Source organism: Patagioenas fasciata, chromosome 2 (assembly GCF_037038585.1).
Source record: "Patagioenas fasciata isolate bPatFas1 chromosome 2, bPatFas1.hap1, whole genome shotgun sequence".
NCBI classification, from domain to species: domain Eukaryota; kingdom Metazoa; phylum Chordata; class Aves; order Columbiformes; family Columbidae; genus Patagioenas; species Patagioenas fasciata.
This window is the reverse complement of record NC_092521.1, coordinates 91,355,739-91,374,911: the sequence shown is the minus strand read 5'-3', so window position 1 is coordinate 91,374,911 and position 19,173 is coordinate 91,355,739. Positions and strand designations below refer to the sequence as shown.

The 19,173-nt window shown below is 38.6% G+C and overlaps 1 protein-coding gene across 6 annotated transcripts in view; it reads right to left on the bottom strand.

Annotated features, from left to right (window-relative positions):
- Positions 1 to 19,173, bottom strand: part of FARS2 (phenylalanyl-tRNA synthetase 2, mitochondrial) — a 262,657-nt gene that overhangs the window by 211,153 nt on the left and 32,331 nt on the right. For 3 of the 6 annotated variants that reach the window (XM_071804545.1, XM_071804546.1, XM_071804544.1), the window contains one exon: positions 18,784 to 18,819. The exons of the other annotated variants lie outside the window; for them this stretch is intronic. In XM_071804545.1, the coding sequence (XP_071660646.1) occupies positions 18,784 to 18,795 (12 nt within the window). In that variant the 5' untranslated portion in view covers positions 18,796 to 18,819. Of the gene's footprint in view, positions 1 to 18,783; positions 18,820 to 19,173 lie in introns of those variants that run through there. 6 annotated transcript variants of the gene reach the window in all.

Genomic DNA, 19,173 nt, shown 5'->3' with positions numbered 1-19,173 from the left:
CTCCCTCCAGCCACACCAAGACGTTCAGCTGGAGGATGAGCATTTGAAGGGTTCTGCTCTGTTCTTCCCTCATGCCATGGAAAAGTCAAAACATTTCTAAGACTGTTTTGGGGTCTGTTCTCAGCTAAGTGAGACTGAACACCACACACTGCTTTAAAAAAATTACTCACATGAAGCTAATAACATTATTTCAGTGAATAACATAAGATCTGAAAATCATTCCCTAAATTACAAGATTCTTTATCATTCAGTCTGAATTATTTGGCTTTTTTTTGTTGTTGTTTGGTTGTTGTTTAGGGTTTGGGGCAGGGAGTTTTGGTGCTTATTGTTTGTTTTAAATAAAAAATATTTTATGTCATCCCACCACAAAAAGCTGCATGCCCAATTGCTGCCCTTAACATGTATTTAGACATGGTAAAACAATTGATCTTTGCTGGGAAACAATTCCATAAAATCCATCAGGTAACTAAGCCAAGGACAAAAACTCCCAGGACAAAATTTTTGAATACTTAAAAGTGGCTATCTGGGACCTTTACAGCATTTAATTTTCTGCCATTCCAACACACACATTGGCATCTGGGCTGAAAACTCTTCTTTTCCATTTCTTCTTTCTGTCATCTGCTAAGAGGCAGAGTAGAATAATTAGATTGACTCAAGCAGTTGCTGAATGCTTTCAGTGTGTAGTCCATTCCTTAATACCACAGAGAGAAGTCTTGCTAAACAAGGATCTATAGACTGGATAGGAATGTTTTAATTTCCTTCAAAGCTGAAGAGCAATGCTGCAAAACATGATTTTTTTTTTTTTTAAGGCAAATTATTTGAAAAATATGTTGAGTGAGTTTGCTGCATAGCAAAGCTTACAAAAGAGATGGGAAAAACAGATTTTAACCAGAATGAAATTGAAGTCTGTCTTTTCAATTCTCATTTGCTTCTTACTACAGAGCTACCAAGAAACACATCTCAAAGGTAAAAAGAGCAATCAAGGCACTATGTTAACATTTCAACTTCAGTTGAAGAACTGCATCCAGTAAAGGGGCCTTCAATCACAGAGTATTGCAAAATCACATATAAAATACACCATCACAATTGGCACCTCTGTTCATAATTACAGGAAAAGATCAAATACTGTATACAGGTAGACAGAAAGAATAAAAAATAATTAAAAATTACCATCTCTTCCTTCCAGGCTGATGATATTTAAGACAGAAGCAGATGCAAGATAGTTACCTATATTATCGTTGCTAGTGTCGACCTGTTATGGGCATTCAGGCTTCTTTAGCACTACATGAACTTAAAATAACGAAAAAGCACTCAGTAAGACATATTTTTTTCCTTGAAGTCTTAAAGCCAGCTTCTTCTCACAATCAAGTAGCAAACTAGGGAAAGCTCTTTTACTGTCTTTTCTCTTTTATACTTTCAAATGACTTCTCTTCACCAATGTTTATGTTGATACCATGTGGAATGGGTAAAGCAAAATGTTTAATCAGTAAAATTTCAGTGGTCTTTTAACCTGCTATACTTCTTGTTGCACTTTTGCTAAGTTTTCTGTAAATTGAGAAATAAATAATAAAAAAAGGTATTTCCTGGTGTACTTGAAGATGACACATCCTCATGCTTAAGACTGAAATTCACCACTTTTCAGAGGGGTAGCACCAGACTCATTGCCAGGTGAGCTTTATAAAGATATCTATAAAATCACGTACAGTTCTGATGCTTAAATCCTGCACTAGATGTGTCTCACACAGTGGGAATTTGCAGTTTAAGGCCTGAACTCAAATCTGTTTATTGAGAAACAGTAGGAATTTTCAGCTAAAGGGCTGAACTCATATCTGTTTATTGAGAACTTTAGAACATGGCCTTGTGATATACCAAGTATGCTCAAAAATACTTCTCGTAAGTAAATTTACGTATCTGTATGTGTTTCTTACATTCAACTGTTCAAATAATTACCACATTAATCTCCATCCTAATGGTACACATGCATTATTCAGTTTAAGTTCCATGAGCATCAACTTTAGTGCAGTCGCTACATCTGTCACATTAACTTCTACAATCTCTCAAAAAGCACAAGTTTATTATTAGCAGCTTGTGGGCAATTACTGTAATTATCAGCAGATTTGGATTCATCTTAATCACTGTTTGCTTCAATCCCACGGGCAAAAAACGACATCACCAGTAAAACACTACAGTGAGAATATTGATGACTTTGCATCTCGCTGTAGTCATGCTGCTGTGTTCGGCCTCCTCCCTCTAACAAACATAGAAAAAATGTATCAAAATCTATTTTTCAATATGTCACATAATTTCTTCATGACATACACTTTAGCTCATGACATATCTCCTTCTATAGATACAAATGTTGAATAAATTATAACAGTATATTCCATAATGACACAAACTATACACCAGTAAAGAAGGTGAAATGTTAAGTTCTGAACAGAGAAGACTATTCTTTGATATTTGAAAGGATACTTTAATATTTGTCTCTTCGCTAGCAACTGTGATCTGCATTGTTACAAGCACCCAGTAATTACACAAGTCCAACCTGAGAAAACATAGGCCTGACTATCAAAGCTACTAAACCAGCCACAAAATTCCCTGATCTGACCATCCAATATTGACAAACATACAGTAACTAATGTGCAAACAAGCACCTCCACCATTTTCTTGCTTTTTGTGCTATCAGATCATTTCTCAATGGTAAAGTCCTCCTTTGCTCATAGGAATAACTAGCCCTATTTTTATGCATCATCAGATCGTTAAAAATTCCAACTTTTATTCTATTCCACAGAGAAACAGCATGGAAAAGATACAGACCAGAAACCAGGAGATTCCTGATTTCCCTTTTATGCTTTCCAACTTCTGTTACCACAGAAAAGGCAGATGGCTCCCTCACATATCCTTTCTTATGAGCAGTTATTTTCTACAGGAGATTATCAGTGAACAAAGGCAAAATTTGTTGATTATATGACCCCCCTCAAAAAATTGTTGTTTGCTATCAAAAGCGAAAAGGTGTACTGAGTGGGGCTTTTGCAAGTTTCTGAACTTGATCTAGTTTCAGGGACTATTTTCATCAGCAGCCTACATTAACTGAAGAGAGGACATGCTTAAATGTGCCAAACACCAAGAGCCAATACTGCAGGTATGCTGGATAACAGGGCTAGAAGTCAAAATTACTCTGTCAAAGTGGTCAGAAAAATAACAGAACAATTCAGGAAGGGCAAGTGAAAGGTTCTGTATTTGGGCAGATAGTCAGCTGCATACCCACAGCACAGCAAGTAAGCAGCCAGACAGTAGCTTCTTCAGAAGAGGATCACAGGTTATAATAGACCATGAGTTGAATGTGAGTTCAAAATGTGATTAGAAAAAATAAATAACAAAAAAAATCCCACAATCAAACACCACATCCTACAGCAATATAAACCTGAGTATATACTCCACAAAATAGGAAGCACTTCTGTCTTTCTGTTCAGCAGGAAGGAATAAAAGACCCAAATTTTTGGCATAACGTTTACAAAAAAAAGTGAAGCAACTGGGAAGAGTCCGAAGATAGTAACAGAAACTACCACAACTCTCAAAGGAGGAGTTATGCAGAAATAATGGATGTACTAGGATTATTTAGACTTGAAATAAAAAAAAGAAAATTAAAGGCATTTTTGTCACAATCATATCTGAAAATGTTGCATACCCTATGGAATAACCTTGTCTGCAGTCCACCCTGGGCTAAGACAAGCAGCAATGCACCTACCAAAAACAAGTTGGAAAAAATTGTATCAGTTATTAGGAGAAGTCTTTCTACAAATAGAGTGACATATTTTAAGAAGGGGTTTGCACAGATCCCACTGTAGTTTTGTTATTTCATGCAGATTTCTGAACAGCTGTGCTAAAAAAACAGGTATGAAAGTCAGCCTGCTTCGGGGGCCAAAGAGCAGACTAGTCAGTATCTCAAGGTCTTTCCAATCTTCTTTTGGTTTGTTATAATTTCTATTATGATTATTACAAATTTTTCAATGAAACACATAATAGGGGATTATCCCTTAGAGGTCCAGCCAAGTCTTTCTTTCAGTAGCAGTTTTAACGGTGCTTATGGCTGTATGCCAGTTACATTGCTGAAAGCTTCGCAGGTGATATATTTGCTTATAGGCACTGTCATATTTTATCCATCTCAGCATCTATTTAGTAACTGCTTTAGCATTCTAGAGTATGGCAGGTGCTATATAAAACACAGCATTATTTTCCATATTTTATTCCCCTCCTTGGAATTCCTTCTCTCAGATTAATTGGCAAGAGTACAAATATTCACAGAAATTTTAAAAAAGAAAGTTCGAGTGCTCTGTGACAGCCACACTTAGCTGTGCACCATCAGTAAATAAAACACAAGAACGTTCCTTTCCTATCACAACAAAATTTTTCAGCCATTATTTGTATAGAAGGAAATACAACGGTAGACAAACTGCAGCGGTCATTCAAGCAGACACCACCTGCTGATTATATGTTGGAAGAATGGTACTCAGTTTACTTAAAATGTATTAGGGTTGTGTTTCGATTAGTCCCTTCATCTTGTTCTATGGCACAGAACAGACAGAAAAATCCATTTAGAATATGCTTTTCCATTCATAATTTCGTTCTAGTCATGTTTAAGATTTCTAGGTGGTTAGATACAAACTCCCACTGAAATGAATGGAAAGACACCGGAAATATCTATGGAAATAATTTTGAGCTGACAAGATAATTTTTTTATTCCACTCTTCACACTACAGTTGTACATATTGTAACTTTTTTTATTAGTATTCCTTCATAAAAGAGTCATCATTTCCATCAATTAGGTTCTTCAGTAACTTCTACTGCTTTCTCTTTGATCTCCCTCTTCGGAGAATAAGGGGACTGAAATGAAATACAATTTTCAAGATTCAATATTTCAACTGCTATCACTGAAACATACGACACCTTTGCAACTTTGAGAAGGTCATCTCTTCCTCATATCTCAAATTTTTTCTTTACTTACATTCCATCTTGGCTACACTCTTGAATACAGTAAGACTGAACATTAAGCACAATAAGGACCTTTATGATGCCTGTGACTTTAAAGCAGTGGAAGCAAAGTAACTGGCAGCGCAGAGGCAAGCCTATTTGGGCTGCCTCAATGTGGCAGGATATTGCTGCTCAACTAAAGAACCTGACTGTAAAAGTATGTCACGTAGATGCCCATGTGCCAAAAAGTCAAGCCACTGAGGAACATCAAAACAACCAGCAAGCGGATCAGGCTGCTAAGATTAAAGTAGCTGAGGTGGATTTGGACTGGCAACATAAAGGTGAACTTTTCCTAGCTCAGTGGGCCCATGATGCTTCAGGACATCAAGGAACGGATGCAACATATAAATGGGCTCATGACCAAGGGGTGGACTTAACCATGGACATTATTTCACAGGTTATCCACGACTGTGAAACATGTGCTGCAATCAAGCAGGCCAAAAGATTAAAAGCCTGTATGGTATGGGGGGTGGTGGCTGAAATATAAATATGGGGAGGCCTGGCAGATTGACTCTATTATACTCCCTTGAACCCGCCAAGGCAAGCGCTATGTGCTTACAATGGTGGAAGCAACCACTGGAGGGATAGAAACATATCCTCTGTTTCATGCCACTGCCTTGAACACTATTCTGGGCCTTGAAAAGCAAGTCCTGTGGTGACATGGCACTCCAGAAAGAATTGAGTTAGACAGTAGGACTCATTTTAAAAACAGTTTCATAAACAACCGGGCCAAAGAATATGGCATTGATTGGATATATCATATCCCCCTATCATGCAACAGCTTCTGAGAAGATTGAGCGATACAATGGGTTGCTAAAAACTATCCTGAAGGCAATGGGAGGTGGAAACTTTAAAAACTGGGATAAGCATTTGGCACAAGCCAGCTGGTTAGTTAATACCAGGGAATCAATAAATCAAGCTGGCCCTGCTCAGCCAGACCTTTTACATACAGTGGAAGCGGCTAAAGTCCCTGTGGTGCATGGAAGGAATATGTTAAGAAAAGCTGTCTGGGTTATTCCTGCTTTGGGCAAAGGCAAACCCACCCATGGGATTGCTTTTGCTCAAGGACCTGGATGTACTTGGTGGGTGATGCTGAAGGATGGTGAAGTCTGATGTGCACCTCAAGGAAATTTGATTCTGAGTGAGAATATGCAATTTCAAACTGTATGAGGGTAACTGCTGCATGATACTAGCAGTGTTCCACAAGTGTTTTTCAGGTTAATGCAGTGGTGGTGATGAACCCTGAACTAATCTCATCGAGTGGTGTCCAGTAACTTCCCTGAGACTGACATCTCTGACCTGCAATTCGGGGGCACAAACTGTGCCAAATTACACATCATCTCTCCTGCCTAGAGAGGGAGATTGTTGTGATAAACAGAGACCCACACTCACGAACTAGTGATATACATATTTGTGTGTGTGTGCATATACATTTGAAGACAGGTAGAAAGCAGTAGTGATTTGGGTATGACTTAAATAGTATGAAAGAACGGGTGGAATGTCCTGGTTTTGTTAAAAACAAGACCAGTTCTCTTTTAGTGAATTTTCCTTTCAGCTACGTTCTTCTAAGTAACTGCACTTTTCTGAATCTAGTTGCATGTTTTTTGAGACACTGCACTACAGAATTGATAAGATGACCAATGGAATGCAGAAGAAGCCCCATGTTTAGATTTATTACTATAGTAACCAAGAATTCTGATAACATCCCACAAGTGAGAGGGGCGTATTTGCAAGGAGGAGTGGACAGGTGACTAAAACTGACCAACTGAGTATTCCATCCCATCTACATCATACACCCTATAAAAGTGGGAGATCACAAGGGCCTCACCATGGTCGGCATCTGAAGAGGACCCTGCCTGTCGTGCCTGCGATCCTAGGTCTGGTTCCAGACCCTGCATCTGCATGCCTGAATCCAGTTCCAGTTTGCTGCGCTGTCCAGCCCAGGACTTCTAGGTGCCTGTCCTGCAGCCACTGGAGTTACGCCAGCTCCATTCACAGTGGGAGAGAGGAACCCTGGGCTACCCTGAGATATTCAAGATTGGTTTTGTATATTTTGTATTATTTTCTCTATTTACTAGTAGCATTAGTGAAGCAGTTAAAAACTTTTTTTTTCTAACTGGCAAGTCTCTCTCCCTTTTCCTTATCACCTTTCCTTAGCAGGGAGGGTGGAGGGTTAACAGAGAGCATCTGCCATGGTTTATTGTCGCTTTGTAATACACTTTGACACTGTGAGTCTACTGCTTGAAGGACTTGAAAATAAAACATTTCTCTTTTCTTAAAGCAACAAGTTTTCAATCTGTGGTTTATTACTCCAACACCCCTAAGCAAATTCCAACAGAAGTACAAGGAACACATTTGAGTTTTATTTGCAAAACTTTCATTTTTGTACATCACTATCAAATATGAACAGTAGCTCCTAACTAGCTACATCTGACGTGCACACCCCAGTGACTCAGAAATTATGCTTCACTGTCAAACTGCTTCATTTCATGGCAAAAGAGGGTGGTAAAACAGGTGAACACTAGCAAAAGCAGAGGGAATAAAAATAGTTGTTTTTCCTCTATCTATCCTGTAGTATTTAGCAAAAACTTTTTTTTTAATGATTTATCACTTGAGTAACAGCTGCCTCCTATTCAAAAATGTTCATAACCATAGAAAAGCCATGTAAGTTGTCAGATATGTAGTATGCACCAATGCATTTAATGTTTTTGTGTGTTTCAAACACATACAAAGTAATCTGAAGACAAATTTTAAGCAGGACAACTGAAAAACACAAAAATGCAATTCTGAAAGTGGAATTCTTGTGCCTGCATTGCAAATCATAGAGTGCTCCTTCCAGTGAAGAGGATGTTTCAGGGTGCACTTCAATATCATCATTAGGAGTAAAATTACTAATGTAACGTCTCAGCAATAAGGGTGCAGATGGTCAAAGCAAGACAAAGAACACGATATCATATGTGTTTCTCTGAAAAAAGGCTTGTTTCAAGTCGACCCATGCTGTCACAGAAAAAAAAGGTGGAGGGCAGTAACATTTAGAGGCTATTTAAATGAGTTGACATAACTATCAGCTGTTAACGAAGGACATCTTACAGCATTATATTACTCAGTAATTATAGAAAGAACATGACAGTGTGAAAACTAAGCTTAATTGTGAAAAGAAACAGTCTGGCCCCTCTTATAAAACAGGTTGAAATCACCTTTCTTTTTTCCCCAATAAAAAAACCAAATACAGAAGACATTTTAAAATTCCCATCATGCAAAAATCCCACATGACTATTTAATGCATTTTGCAGAACAGAGAGCTCCAAGACAGGCTTGATGATGAAATGCATAGATGCATTCCTTGAATGAAGCCAGGTGAGTGGAAACTAAAAATCCAATCAACACCCCATCAAAAGCATTTCCAATATGACTTCCAACATGTTTTTGTCCCTTTTCCTGTTAGACTTTCCACTGATCTTCCCATCAGAAAAAAAAAAATATAAGATAAAGTGTATCCATCACAAACACTAAGAATAGAAGACAACCCCTTTCTCTTCTCCCTTCTATCAGTTCTATTAAGTAGAATAGCGTCTTTTTAAATTGCAGACACAAAAGACAGAAAAGCAGTCTCTTGGCAAAAAGATTGCTTCTTGACTGCTAAACCAAATTCCTCAGGTCATATTCTTGTTTCTTATCACATCATTCTGAGGTTGTAACACATCCATCTTCATCAGGTAGGTTCTCAATATGCTTAGGCAAGAAGCGCAGTAAAACAAGCACATAAACAAAAAATCCCCCTCTCTTTTTCATTTGAAGTCATTGTTCGCCGTGGCAAGTCTACTCCAGCCAGAATAAAAGCATCCTGTGTTGCTCTGCTTCTAGTAAGTGTACGACTCAAGCACAGGTCTCCAGAGGGATGCTTTTTGAGTAGCCCTGAACACAAACTGCATGAATGTAATGCTTTTTCAGGACAGACCCTTCACTTGGGACCAAAAAAAAAGAAAAAAAAAGAAAAAAAATAAGGGAATGTAAAAATCACTGATGGCCAATTCAAGCACATTAGCAGCAAACTGTCACACCAGAAAGGACTGTGAATACCCTGTGTGTAAAAAAAATGGATAAAATTTTCTTGTAAAGAAAGGACAGGACATTGTGCACAGCATGCTAACCACAGCCTTAGCACAATGGAGATGTACCATCTCTAGAGGTCTGACAAGTCCAATGAAGCTCTCCGCCTAATGCAACAACTAAAAATCTGATCTGTGTTTCTGGCTGCCGTTAGAGATCTAATGTCAGCTCTGTAGTCCTGAGGTGCTGTCTCATCAGGCCTCTCTTCCACCCCTCTCCCTGGGCAAAGTGGTTGCTCACAGGTATGCAATGTCTAGTCCATCAAAAAGAAACACTGACAGGAACGAGGGGGTATTTAGGTTGGAGGAATATGTTCTGGACCGTGCTTCATACTGCTCTGAGTAAGCCCTATAATAGGTTTTTAATTTTTAAACTTCACTAATGCTCAGCTCACTTAAATTACACCAAGTAAGTAATCCAATAAACCTATTTTAAAGCTGAGTGGCAGAGAAAATATAGGAACTGACAATGCTCTTGATATTTTTAAACCAATTTCCCACCTAAATACATACCTGAAGCAAATGTGTGACTTCTCCATTCAGAAAATTCAGGTAAGACCTCCAAGATGCTTTGTGTCACCTGAGTTTCTCAAAGTCCTATTCATTCACCTTTCTGGAGCATCTTTATTTTACAGCGTATGTAGGCTATGATTCTTGGAATCCAATTAAACCTATGGTATTTCCAAATCCTTTTATATGTTCTAACTACTTCAAATAAAGTTAATCCCACACAGGTATAAATAAATTAATTACATTGTGTAAATATCCTGTCCAGACAGTCACTCATTTGCTTTTATTTTGTTTTGTTGGTTGGTTGAAACAAACAAACAATCCACCAAAACAAAAACAAACAAACAAAACTAAAACTAAAAACCTAAGCCTTTCCTCTTCCAGAATTATTGTGACTTTTGAAGCAGAATAGGCAACGTTACATTACAAATCATGAACCTGGTTTAACAACCTCATGTTTTTGATATGAGAAAAGGTGGATTATCACCTTGCATCTGCTACAGAGCACATGCTTTTATTTCGTATAAAGTTTCCAGGTATTAAATCTTAGGAACACTTTGTTTGGATACTTAATTTTACTACAAGTAATTCTTACAGGCTTCTTATATGTGTATTAAAATATCTTCCCTTCTCAACTACATACAGCAATGAAATAACTAAAGAGTAGATATGCAGATGCGTGAAATTAAAACTACCTACAATAAAAATGTAAAACCCTCTGAACTGTTACTAAATAAACTTCTTTTCTGTAAAACATTTTTGGTGTACTGTATATCAAACACAATGGTGAGTGTATAGCATAAAAATTTTACTGACATGATCTTAAGATTACCACTTGTGACTCATAAGCAACAACAGCTGTCATATTAATACAAACTACGGTACAGAAGTGATGGTAAAACTTTTATACCTTACAACATAAGCCATCATTATTCTGCTAACTAAAACCTCAAATGTCTTATTTCCACTGATTATACAATTAATAAGAGCACACAGACGCTTGTGGATATTTGCATTAAAATTTAACAATGTACTGCCACACATATGGGACATTTGTTCACAGGTCATACAGGGTGTCAGATCTCCCTAAATTTCCATCATATAAACAATCATTCCCTTCCTCCCCTGCCAAGTCTATCTTGGCATCAGCTTAGAACCTGCTTGATTTTTCACTCTTTTTACTAAAATAATAAACTTGTTCGGCTCTTCTCAGCATCTCGGTGCACAAGGCTCTTATCTGGGCTTCCAGAAGGTACCAACACTGGGTAAAAGTTAAGCTAATTATGTACTTGAGAAAACTGAGGCTTTATCAGTACAATTTCCAAACTTACTGAAACCCAAATGAACTAAAGACTTGACCCAAAGTCTTGTCATCTCACAGTCTTTCAACTGTATTTTAATTACTGGACTTTGGATTAGGCTCATGCTCCATTCCACTGGAATTCAAGCACAAGCACAAACACGAAATGAGCCAAGTGCTGTCTGATCCATCACGCTTCATTGAATCCTCTTCTGGAGCTATAAGTCATTCACATCCTCCAATGCCATGTTGCACAACAACTTCAACTACATGATTTTGCTGCAAAGCAAGAGTGTCATGTCAATAGCAAAGAGTGATGCGGGAAATAATCCACTGATTTTAACCTAAAATAGATTTTCTCACAATTTTATGTATATCTGAAACCCTTAATTTGCTCTGCACATTAGGATGATAAAAACTTGCAAAATAATGGTCCATACTTGAAGTACATAAAATAGGGTTTGTGGAAAATGGGGAAAGCTGTCTTGATCTGCGAATACGAAGCCGTGGTTAAAGCAATCAAAAGTGAAAGAAATGTTTAGCAGATCCAAGGCATTTCCCCTTTCAAAGGTGGACTCTATAGAGAAATGGATACTCCCAGATGAAATTCGTACTTTGTGGAATGAATCTCAGGTCACACAGGGATCTTCTCTTTTGAAACAAAAAATCATTGACTTTAGCAGCACTACTGAGTCTGAAAAGATCTGGCCCCCGAAAGATCTGCTGACAGATGACGAAGCAGCAGTAGTATTGCAGAATGATATCAATTTACATTAAAAGCTGAATATCTAGTTGTTCAATAAAAATGTTCATTTCCTTTTTCAAGCACTTGTTGAAAACTGCCAGAGCAGACTTAAGAACAGTCTTTCACCATCTGAATGGCATCTGTTCATTTAATCTGCTCAGTTCATCTTGCATGTCAGGTTTGGCTACACTGGTATTATCAGTATTGAACACGTCAGTACAAGACTTACCCATTTTAAAGCCTCTCTGTTAATGGCTTAAAGAAACTACTCAGCAAAGCAAAAGGCTTTCTGCTTGTAGAGGAAGCAAAATAAACACAGCTCGTACATAATGTTGTAAGCCAAGTGCCCAGAAATTTTTAAGAATCACTTCCCAAAGCAAGTCCTTGTTCTCCTCAGGATGTCCATCATTCAAACACACAGACATGAATGCCAAATGGTGTCTCCACACACACATGCACACAGCCATTCTGAAGTAATCTTGAAAGGACATGATTTTTCTGGTTTGGGGAACGAAAAAATGATTTTTTGATGACAAAAACCCCATCACTGACAAAAATATTCAATTCAAAAAAATTCACAAGTTTGGATAAAGGAGGTGACTTCAGACAGAAGTAGAAAGCTTAGTAACTTCAGAATTATCTTCCCCTTTCTAGCAACTAACAGCTGTCTGGCTGCTTCATTCCATTATGAGTAAAAGCACTAAGTATTATAACAATAGTGCAATGTTATTTATTTTTAACACTGAAGTTCAGATTACAGAACACTAGAGAAATGTATTTTCAAGCCACGGTAAGCTCCTTCAAAGCAAAAGAAAAACACTGCTAAGGCAACACCTAACTTCTACCCGCACTTATGTAACAGCTTTGCTCAGAGCTGGAAGATGCTGCAGCGATTGCCACCATTGCAAAGAAAGGCTGGGAAACCCGATAATTGAAGTTATCATTGATGAACCAGATTTCCTAAACATAAGGATGGAATATACATGCTGTTTTAGCAAATGCTATCACATACTGCTATTAAACTGACATACACGTTACAGGGCTCCCACAGCACAACCCAAATACTGCAAATTTTGCCTCTTCAAATACCTTATTTTTACTTGCTTGTCAAATTCACCAAAGTAGATAAATCAGGTTTTTTTCACTTAGCAACATAAGTAAATTCGCAGCTACCTCTTAGAAGCCACTTCAGTATGTGAGCTGTCAGCACTTACATTAACTATTACATACTATATTAACCTTCCAGACACTGCACATTCTGCAGTGGATTTATAGAGTCATACATTTATACTTTATTCCATTATTCTTTGTTTGCCCCTGTGCATCCTAAGCCTAATTCATCATCAGAATAAAGCAGTAAAACAGCACTGAAGGCAGTCACGTTGTCAACAGCCATAACACCCATTTCCTTCAGTCATTACCAATTCCTCCAGACAGCCAGATCATCTTGGGGTTTGACCACATGCAGTGCAACCCAGGAAACAGATCTACTACTGCAGTGGTCTGAATTTCAGATGGCATGAAGTCTGAGGTAGCCTGAGTTTTCTCCTGATGTAATGGGAAGAGACGATCCTGCAGCCTTTTCCTGCTGTGTCTCCAGGCAGGCTGGGGGATGACCCCTCAGACCTGAAAGGAATAGACCTGTTGGCTCAGACATCACAGACCCAAATAATACAAAGCTGTCTCCTTACTTGAGAACAGTAGAACCATAGATTGTCCTGAGCTGGAAGAGACCCACAAGGATCATGGAGTCCAACTCCTGTCCCTGCACAGGACAACCCCACAGTTCACACCATGTGTCTGAGGGCGTTGTCCAGTCTCTTCTTGAACACTGTCAGGCTTGGGGCCGTGACACCTCCCTGGGGAGCCTGTTCCAGTGCTCCACCACCCTCTGGGGGAAGAACCTTTTCCTCACGTCCAACCTAAACCTCCCCTGGCACATCTTCCTGCCATTCCCTCAGGTTCTGTTGTTGAGAGAAGAGACCAGCGCCTGCCCCTCCTCCTCCCCTTGTGAGGAAGCTATAGCTGCCATGAGGTCTCCCCTCAGTCTCCTCCAGGCTGAACAAACCAAGTGTAATTTATGTTCCTTCCTTCACTTAGAACAGATTTTTATAATTATTGGAACATAGGAAGCCTGGATTGAAGCCTGGGTTGAAGCTTGAACCATATTCTAAACTCTGCATGTACCTTCACAATCCTCATCTCATACAACCCACAACCAAACTGAAACGAGCAAAACCAAGAAACAGATATTTCATGGAAAATTTCTTCACATTTTTTCTTCTGTCAAAATGAGTAAGATCTAATAAAATTTTATGCACTCAATTCTTAAATACATCAGCAAAGTTGTATGAAGAACAAAGCTGGGGGACACTAACTTTCTGCATAGTAAAACAAGCATCTGCTAACATCTGGGAACACTTAATTATTGTAATAAACCATAGATCAGAATAACTCTCCAAAAAAAACACAGAAGATAACATAAATACCTTTTTGCCACTTCAAAAATCATGTCACCATATTCCATGCGTAACCTTTACAGAAGAAAATCATAACAGGCTTGTCAGACCAAAACTACCTGCACCTTTACTTCTCAATATGATATCCATTAATTATAAAAGCTAGAAGACCATGATATCCACAAAGAATCTGCTTCATTCAATAAAGATATTTCCGTTGTTTAGTCTACTCTACTCTTTTTAAATGTGAATTATGTTTTGGGGGAAAAGCAAGTTAGGTTTCTGTATCTTTAACTGAATTCAAATTTCCATCCAAATGCAACTGTACGCATCCCAAATCAATACTAATCACGAGCAGGTAAGTAGGAAATGTAGCATTCATTATTTTATAAAATAAAAATATGTAAATATGAAGAAACTAACTACATTTGTGTTAGGTTGTGTAATTGCTTAAAAGTGCGAAGTCAATGCTTGCTTTGCCATAAAGACGACCACTACTATTTACCAAACAACTTAGTTCACTTTTTGTCAGCTGGTGAGAACCAAGCATTTTCAAGGAAAACAACATAAAAGCACAAAAGCTTCCCTGCTCCTTTAAATAATCCATTTTTAATTATGATTTAAATCAATTCAGCTTGACTGATGCCCTGGTTTGCTCCCGGCAATCTGCAAGCTTCCACTTCCATGACCAGAAAGCTGCTTGTTCACATAAATGATTTCTCATCTGCATCAAAGGAAGGCCTTTACGAGTGTCTTCCCTAACAATCTCCTCGTGATGCTCTCAGGAAAACTGATTATTCTGTAAAGATGATAGTCTGGAATAGAGTTCCCACTCTCCATTAACCTGGTCTGGTTCCAGATAATGAAGTCGAAGGGAGGAAAAATATTCAGTACAAATTTTAACCCTGTTCCAACTGTAAGCTGAAGATTTGATCAACATACAGTAAACTCAGTGATCAGTTATTATTTTATTTGCAGTGTCTAAATTAAAAGTGTCCTTACAAAAATAACAAGCAAGTTTCATCAAGAAAAGGCAATTGTAATCTAAAGGTCTTCTCTAGATAAGCTTAGTTTAAAACAGAGGTGTGAGAAAATTTGTCAGTCCTATCTTCAAGGTCAAGAAACCCACAGGCCAATCAGCCTCACCACAATCACTGGGAAGGTGGCAAAGCAACTAATCTTGGAAATAACTTCCAGAACACATGATGGTGATTAGGAGCATGGAATTATGAAGCAGAAAACACATCTGATCAACCTGTTAGCCTTCTACAAAAGGATAACTAGCTTGGTGGATGAGAGGAGAGCAATGGATGTGTCGTCTTGACTTTAGTAAGGCTTCTGACACTGTCTCCCATAACATTGTCATAAACAAACCGATGAAGTACAAACTAGGTAAGTCAGGTGTGTCAAACTCATTTTCACCGTGGGCCACATCAGCCTCATGGTTGCCTTCAAAGGGCCAAATGTAATTTTAGGACTGTGTAAATGTAGGAGTAGTCTGACACCCCTGAGATAAGTGGACAGTGATGTGGGTTGAAAACTGGCTGAACTGTCAGGTTCAAGAGATGGTTATCAGCTGCAAGAAGCCCACCTGGAGGCTGGTCACCAGAAGCATGCCCAGGGGTCAATAAAGGATTCAGTACTGTTTAACATCTCCATTCATGACCTAGACGGTCGGATAGAGTGCATCCTCAGCAGATACACAGATGATACAAAACTGGAGTGATTGATAGATCAGATGAACATGCTGCCATTCAGAGGGACCGCAGCAGACTGGATAAATGGGCTGACAGGAACATCATCAAATTGAACAAAGAGCAAACCCTGTTCCTGAGGAAGAAAACCTCCATGTACCAGTATATGCTGGGGCCTGACTGGCAGGAAAGCAGTCTTGCAGTAAAGGACCTGATGGTCCAAATGGATAACAAGTTGACCATGAGCCAGTCTCATGTGACCAAAAAGGCCAACAACATTCTGGGCTGCATTAGGAAGGCCACTGCCAGCAGGTCATGGGGGGTGATCCTTCCCCTCTGCTCAGTACAGTGAGGACACACCTGGAGTACGGTGTCCAGCTCTGGACTTCCCAGTGAAGGGTCACAAAGATGATAAAGGGATTGGAGCATCACTGCACTGTCCTATGAAAATATGGGAATAATGATGCAATAATCAAATTTCAATCTCTTTTGGTTGCCAGTATTTCCTCTGATGCACTGTTAATAGCAAGCCTGTACAACAACAGCATATTTAATATACTCCACAGAAAGCAAAGCAACATTTCACCACCACACAAAAATTATAAAAGAGATAACACTGTATGTTTTGTGTCCTGCACAATGTTTTAAAATATTTTGGGATTTTCAGTAGTTTTTAAAATAATCTAAGATTTCTGTTTTCAAAGAAAACACAAAGGAAAAGAAAAAAAAACCAACACAATAACAAAACACCACCACCACATTAACAACATTAACACACTGACTTCTATTCTTACATGTGACAAACAAAACATACTCTTCCAATGGCACTCCACATCGGCTAGCAGGCATGTAGGGGGTGATGTGTTGTCTAGTTTTTCCAAACAACACAACAGCTGCGACTACTCACAGATCACACAAGAGAATGTTGCAATTTCTTTAAGAACTGTGTCCGTTCCACTTGACCTGAGAGCAGAGGTGCTGCTCTTAGCTGTGCTAAGAAAAGGAAACTGCGGAGCTCTGAAACAGTGTCCTGCCAGTGAGAAACGCAGGCATGCGACCCAAAGAAAACTTATGTAATCCCCACCAGAGATGGGTTCCCTAGAAACACTTCACTGTATGCTCCTAATGGAAAAACAGGCTACAGTATCCATGCAATGCTTTAAATAAAAGATAACAGACCCTTTTCTCATGACTGTATTTGATTTCCCCATCTAAGTGTTTAAATCTACACTGGCTCAAACACCACCTACAATTATGCCAACACTTTGTTAAAAATAACTTTATACATATTAAAAAAAAAAAAAAAACCCACAACCAGTACATATCTATCCAAACTTGCAGAGTTAGGAGAAACTCAACATGCCCATATCCCCCAACACCATCTAGAGGGTGTCAGCAGACAGTGCAGTCAGGTGTGAATAGGGAGGGATGAAGACAACAGTACTTGAAAAGGAAAGTCTTCGCTTACTCCTTTCAGAATTCCTGCAGCATATAAAACACTTCTTGTTTTACCTTCTTTTTAACCCACTCTATCTCCCTACATATTTATTACACGTTTTGAGTGTCCTATTTAACTCTTGCTTTTGCATTCATTTTCCCTACAGTATGTTGCAAACATTTAAAAAACTGTATTAAATTTGACACTTTTCTCTTGTGCCATTATTTCTTCTTGATCTTTTAATCTGATTGAGGTATGCTCCATATTCTATTAGCTTCCCTCTCAATGCAATAAGCTCACACACAGCCATAGGCATATGGGAGCACACTCTCCTCCTTCACAACTTCCTTCTACTCTTTGTAAACATCTTACCTCTCTGGCCACAGCCTTTCATTATTTATTTACAATAAAGGTTCTTTCCAACTCCTCTAATTTTCCTTTAGTCTCTAGTTTCCCATCTGTAAGTCACTATGTGACGTGACATCAACCCAGCAAAGCATCTGTACTTTTCAATGGCTTCATAATTCATTAAACTAAGCACCTCTAACTGCTTCAGCAGATCAGAGCAGAATGCTCAGCATCCTGAAGAACCAAAGTGCATGTCTGTGCCTGGGAAGATCATGGAACAGATTGTTATAAAAGCTATGCTGAGGCACATGGAGGACAGCGAGGGGATGTGAGACAGCCAGCATGGCTTCACCAAGGGCAAGTCCTGCCTGACCAAGCTAGTGGCCTTCTACAATGAAGTAATTACATCAGTGGACAAAAAGGAAGGGCTACAGATGTCATCTACCTGGACTTCTGTAAAGCATTCGACACAGTCCCCCACAACATCCTTCTCTCTAAAGGGGAGAGATATGGGTTTGATGGGTGGACTGTTGGGCGGATGAAGAACTGGCCAGATGGTTGCACCCAGAGAGTAGTGGTCAAAGATACAATGTCCAGATAGAAATCGGTAACAAGAGGTGTCCATCAGGAGTGTGTACTGCTTAATTATTGTTCTTCCCTTTATTTAGGAGCCTATCAAAAACCCACAAGTAACTAGTAATTTCATTCCCAAAGTATTAAGAAAACAGAATAATTTTCCTGCTTAAGTACTACCCATATCTAATGAGCAGGTTACCATTTCTTCACCTTTCACAAGGCAGGAACAATAGCTGTAATGCTTTAATCCTTCAAGTTAATTGAAAATCTAACAAGCCTTTATCTACATACCATAAACTTTAATAGAGGTGTCTTCCATCATAATTCACAGGTTTAAATAGCTATGCACGTGACCCCATAACTCGTACTGTAGACTTCAAAGAGTCTGTAAACTTTTAGAGGGAAAAAATAGTGATAACACACTGGCATAGAACGGAATAATTGTAGAGATTAAAAAAAAAATAAAAAAGAAGAGAGAAAATCAGCTTAATTTGTGTTGTTGATTTGTTTATGCTTGGGGAGGGAAGAGTACTACTTTGTGATATTTGGAGGGAGGAAAAAAAAACAACTCACATTTTCTTCCATTGGAGGTATTTTTTCTTCTCATCCCTAAGAAAATCAAAAAGTTAGAAGACAGGCATGTAAAAGTGAGTTCGTCTCTTCCTGATTTTTGAGACTATTTTAGTGATGTATAGATAGGAAAACTACTCAGCTCTAAAGGCCCGCTTCCCAATTCAGAAAACAAAGTCAAAAAGTGAATGAGAGGTTTCCATCCATATCTGTCCATTCATTGTCACATTTTTATAGACCATCTCATATCACTTGGCATTCAATTAATGTCTCCAGTTTCTGGAATAGGAGGATGAGAACAGAAACCAAGCTTTGATTTATTAAGCATGCTTTCCTTATGAAAGAAGCTTAGAAATGTGAATTTGTAATTTCCAAACCCAGAACAACAAAAGT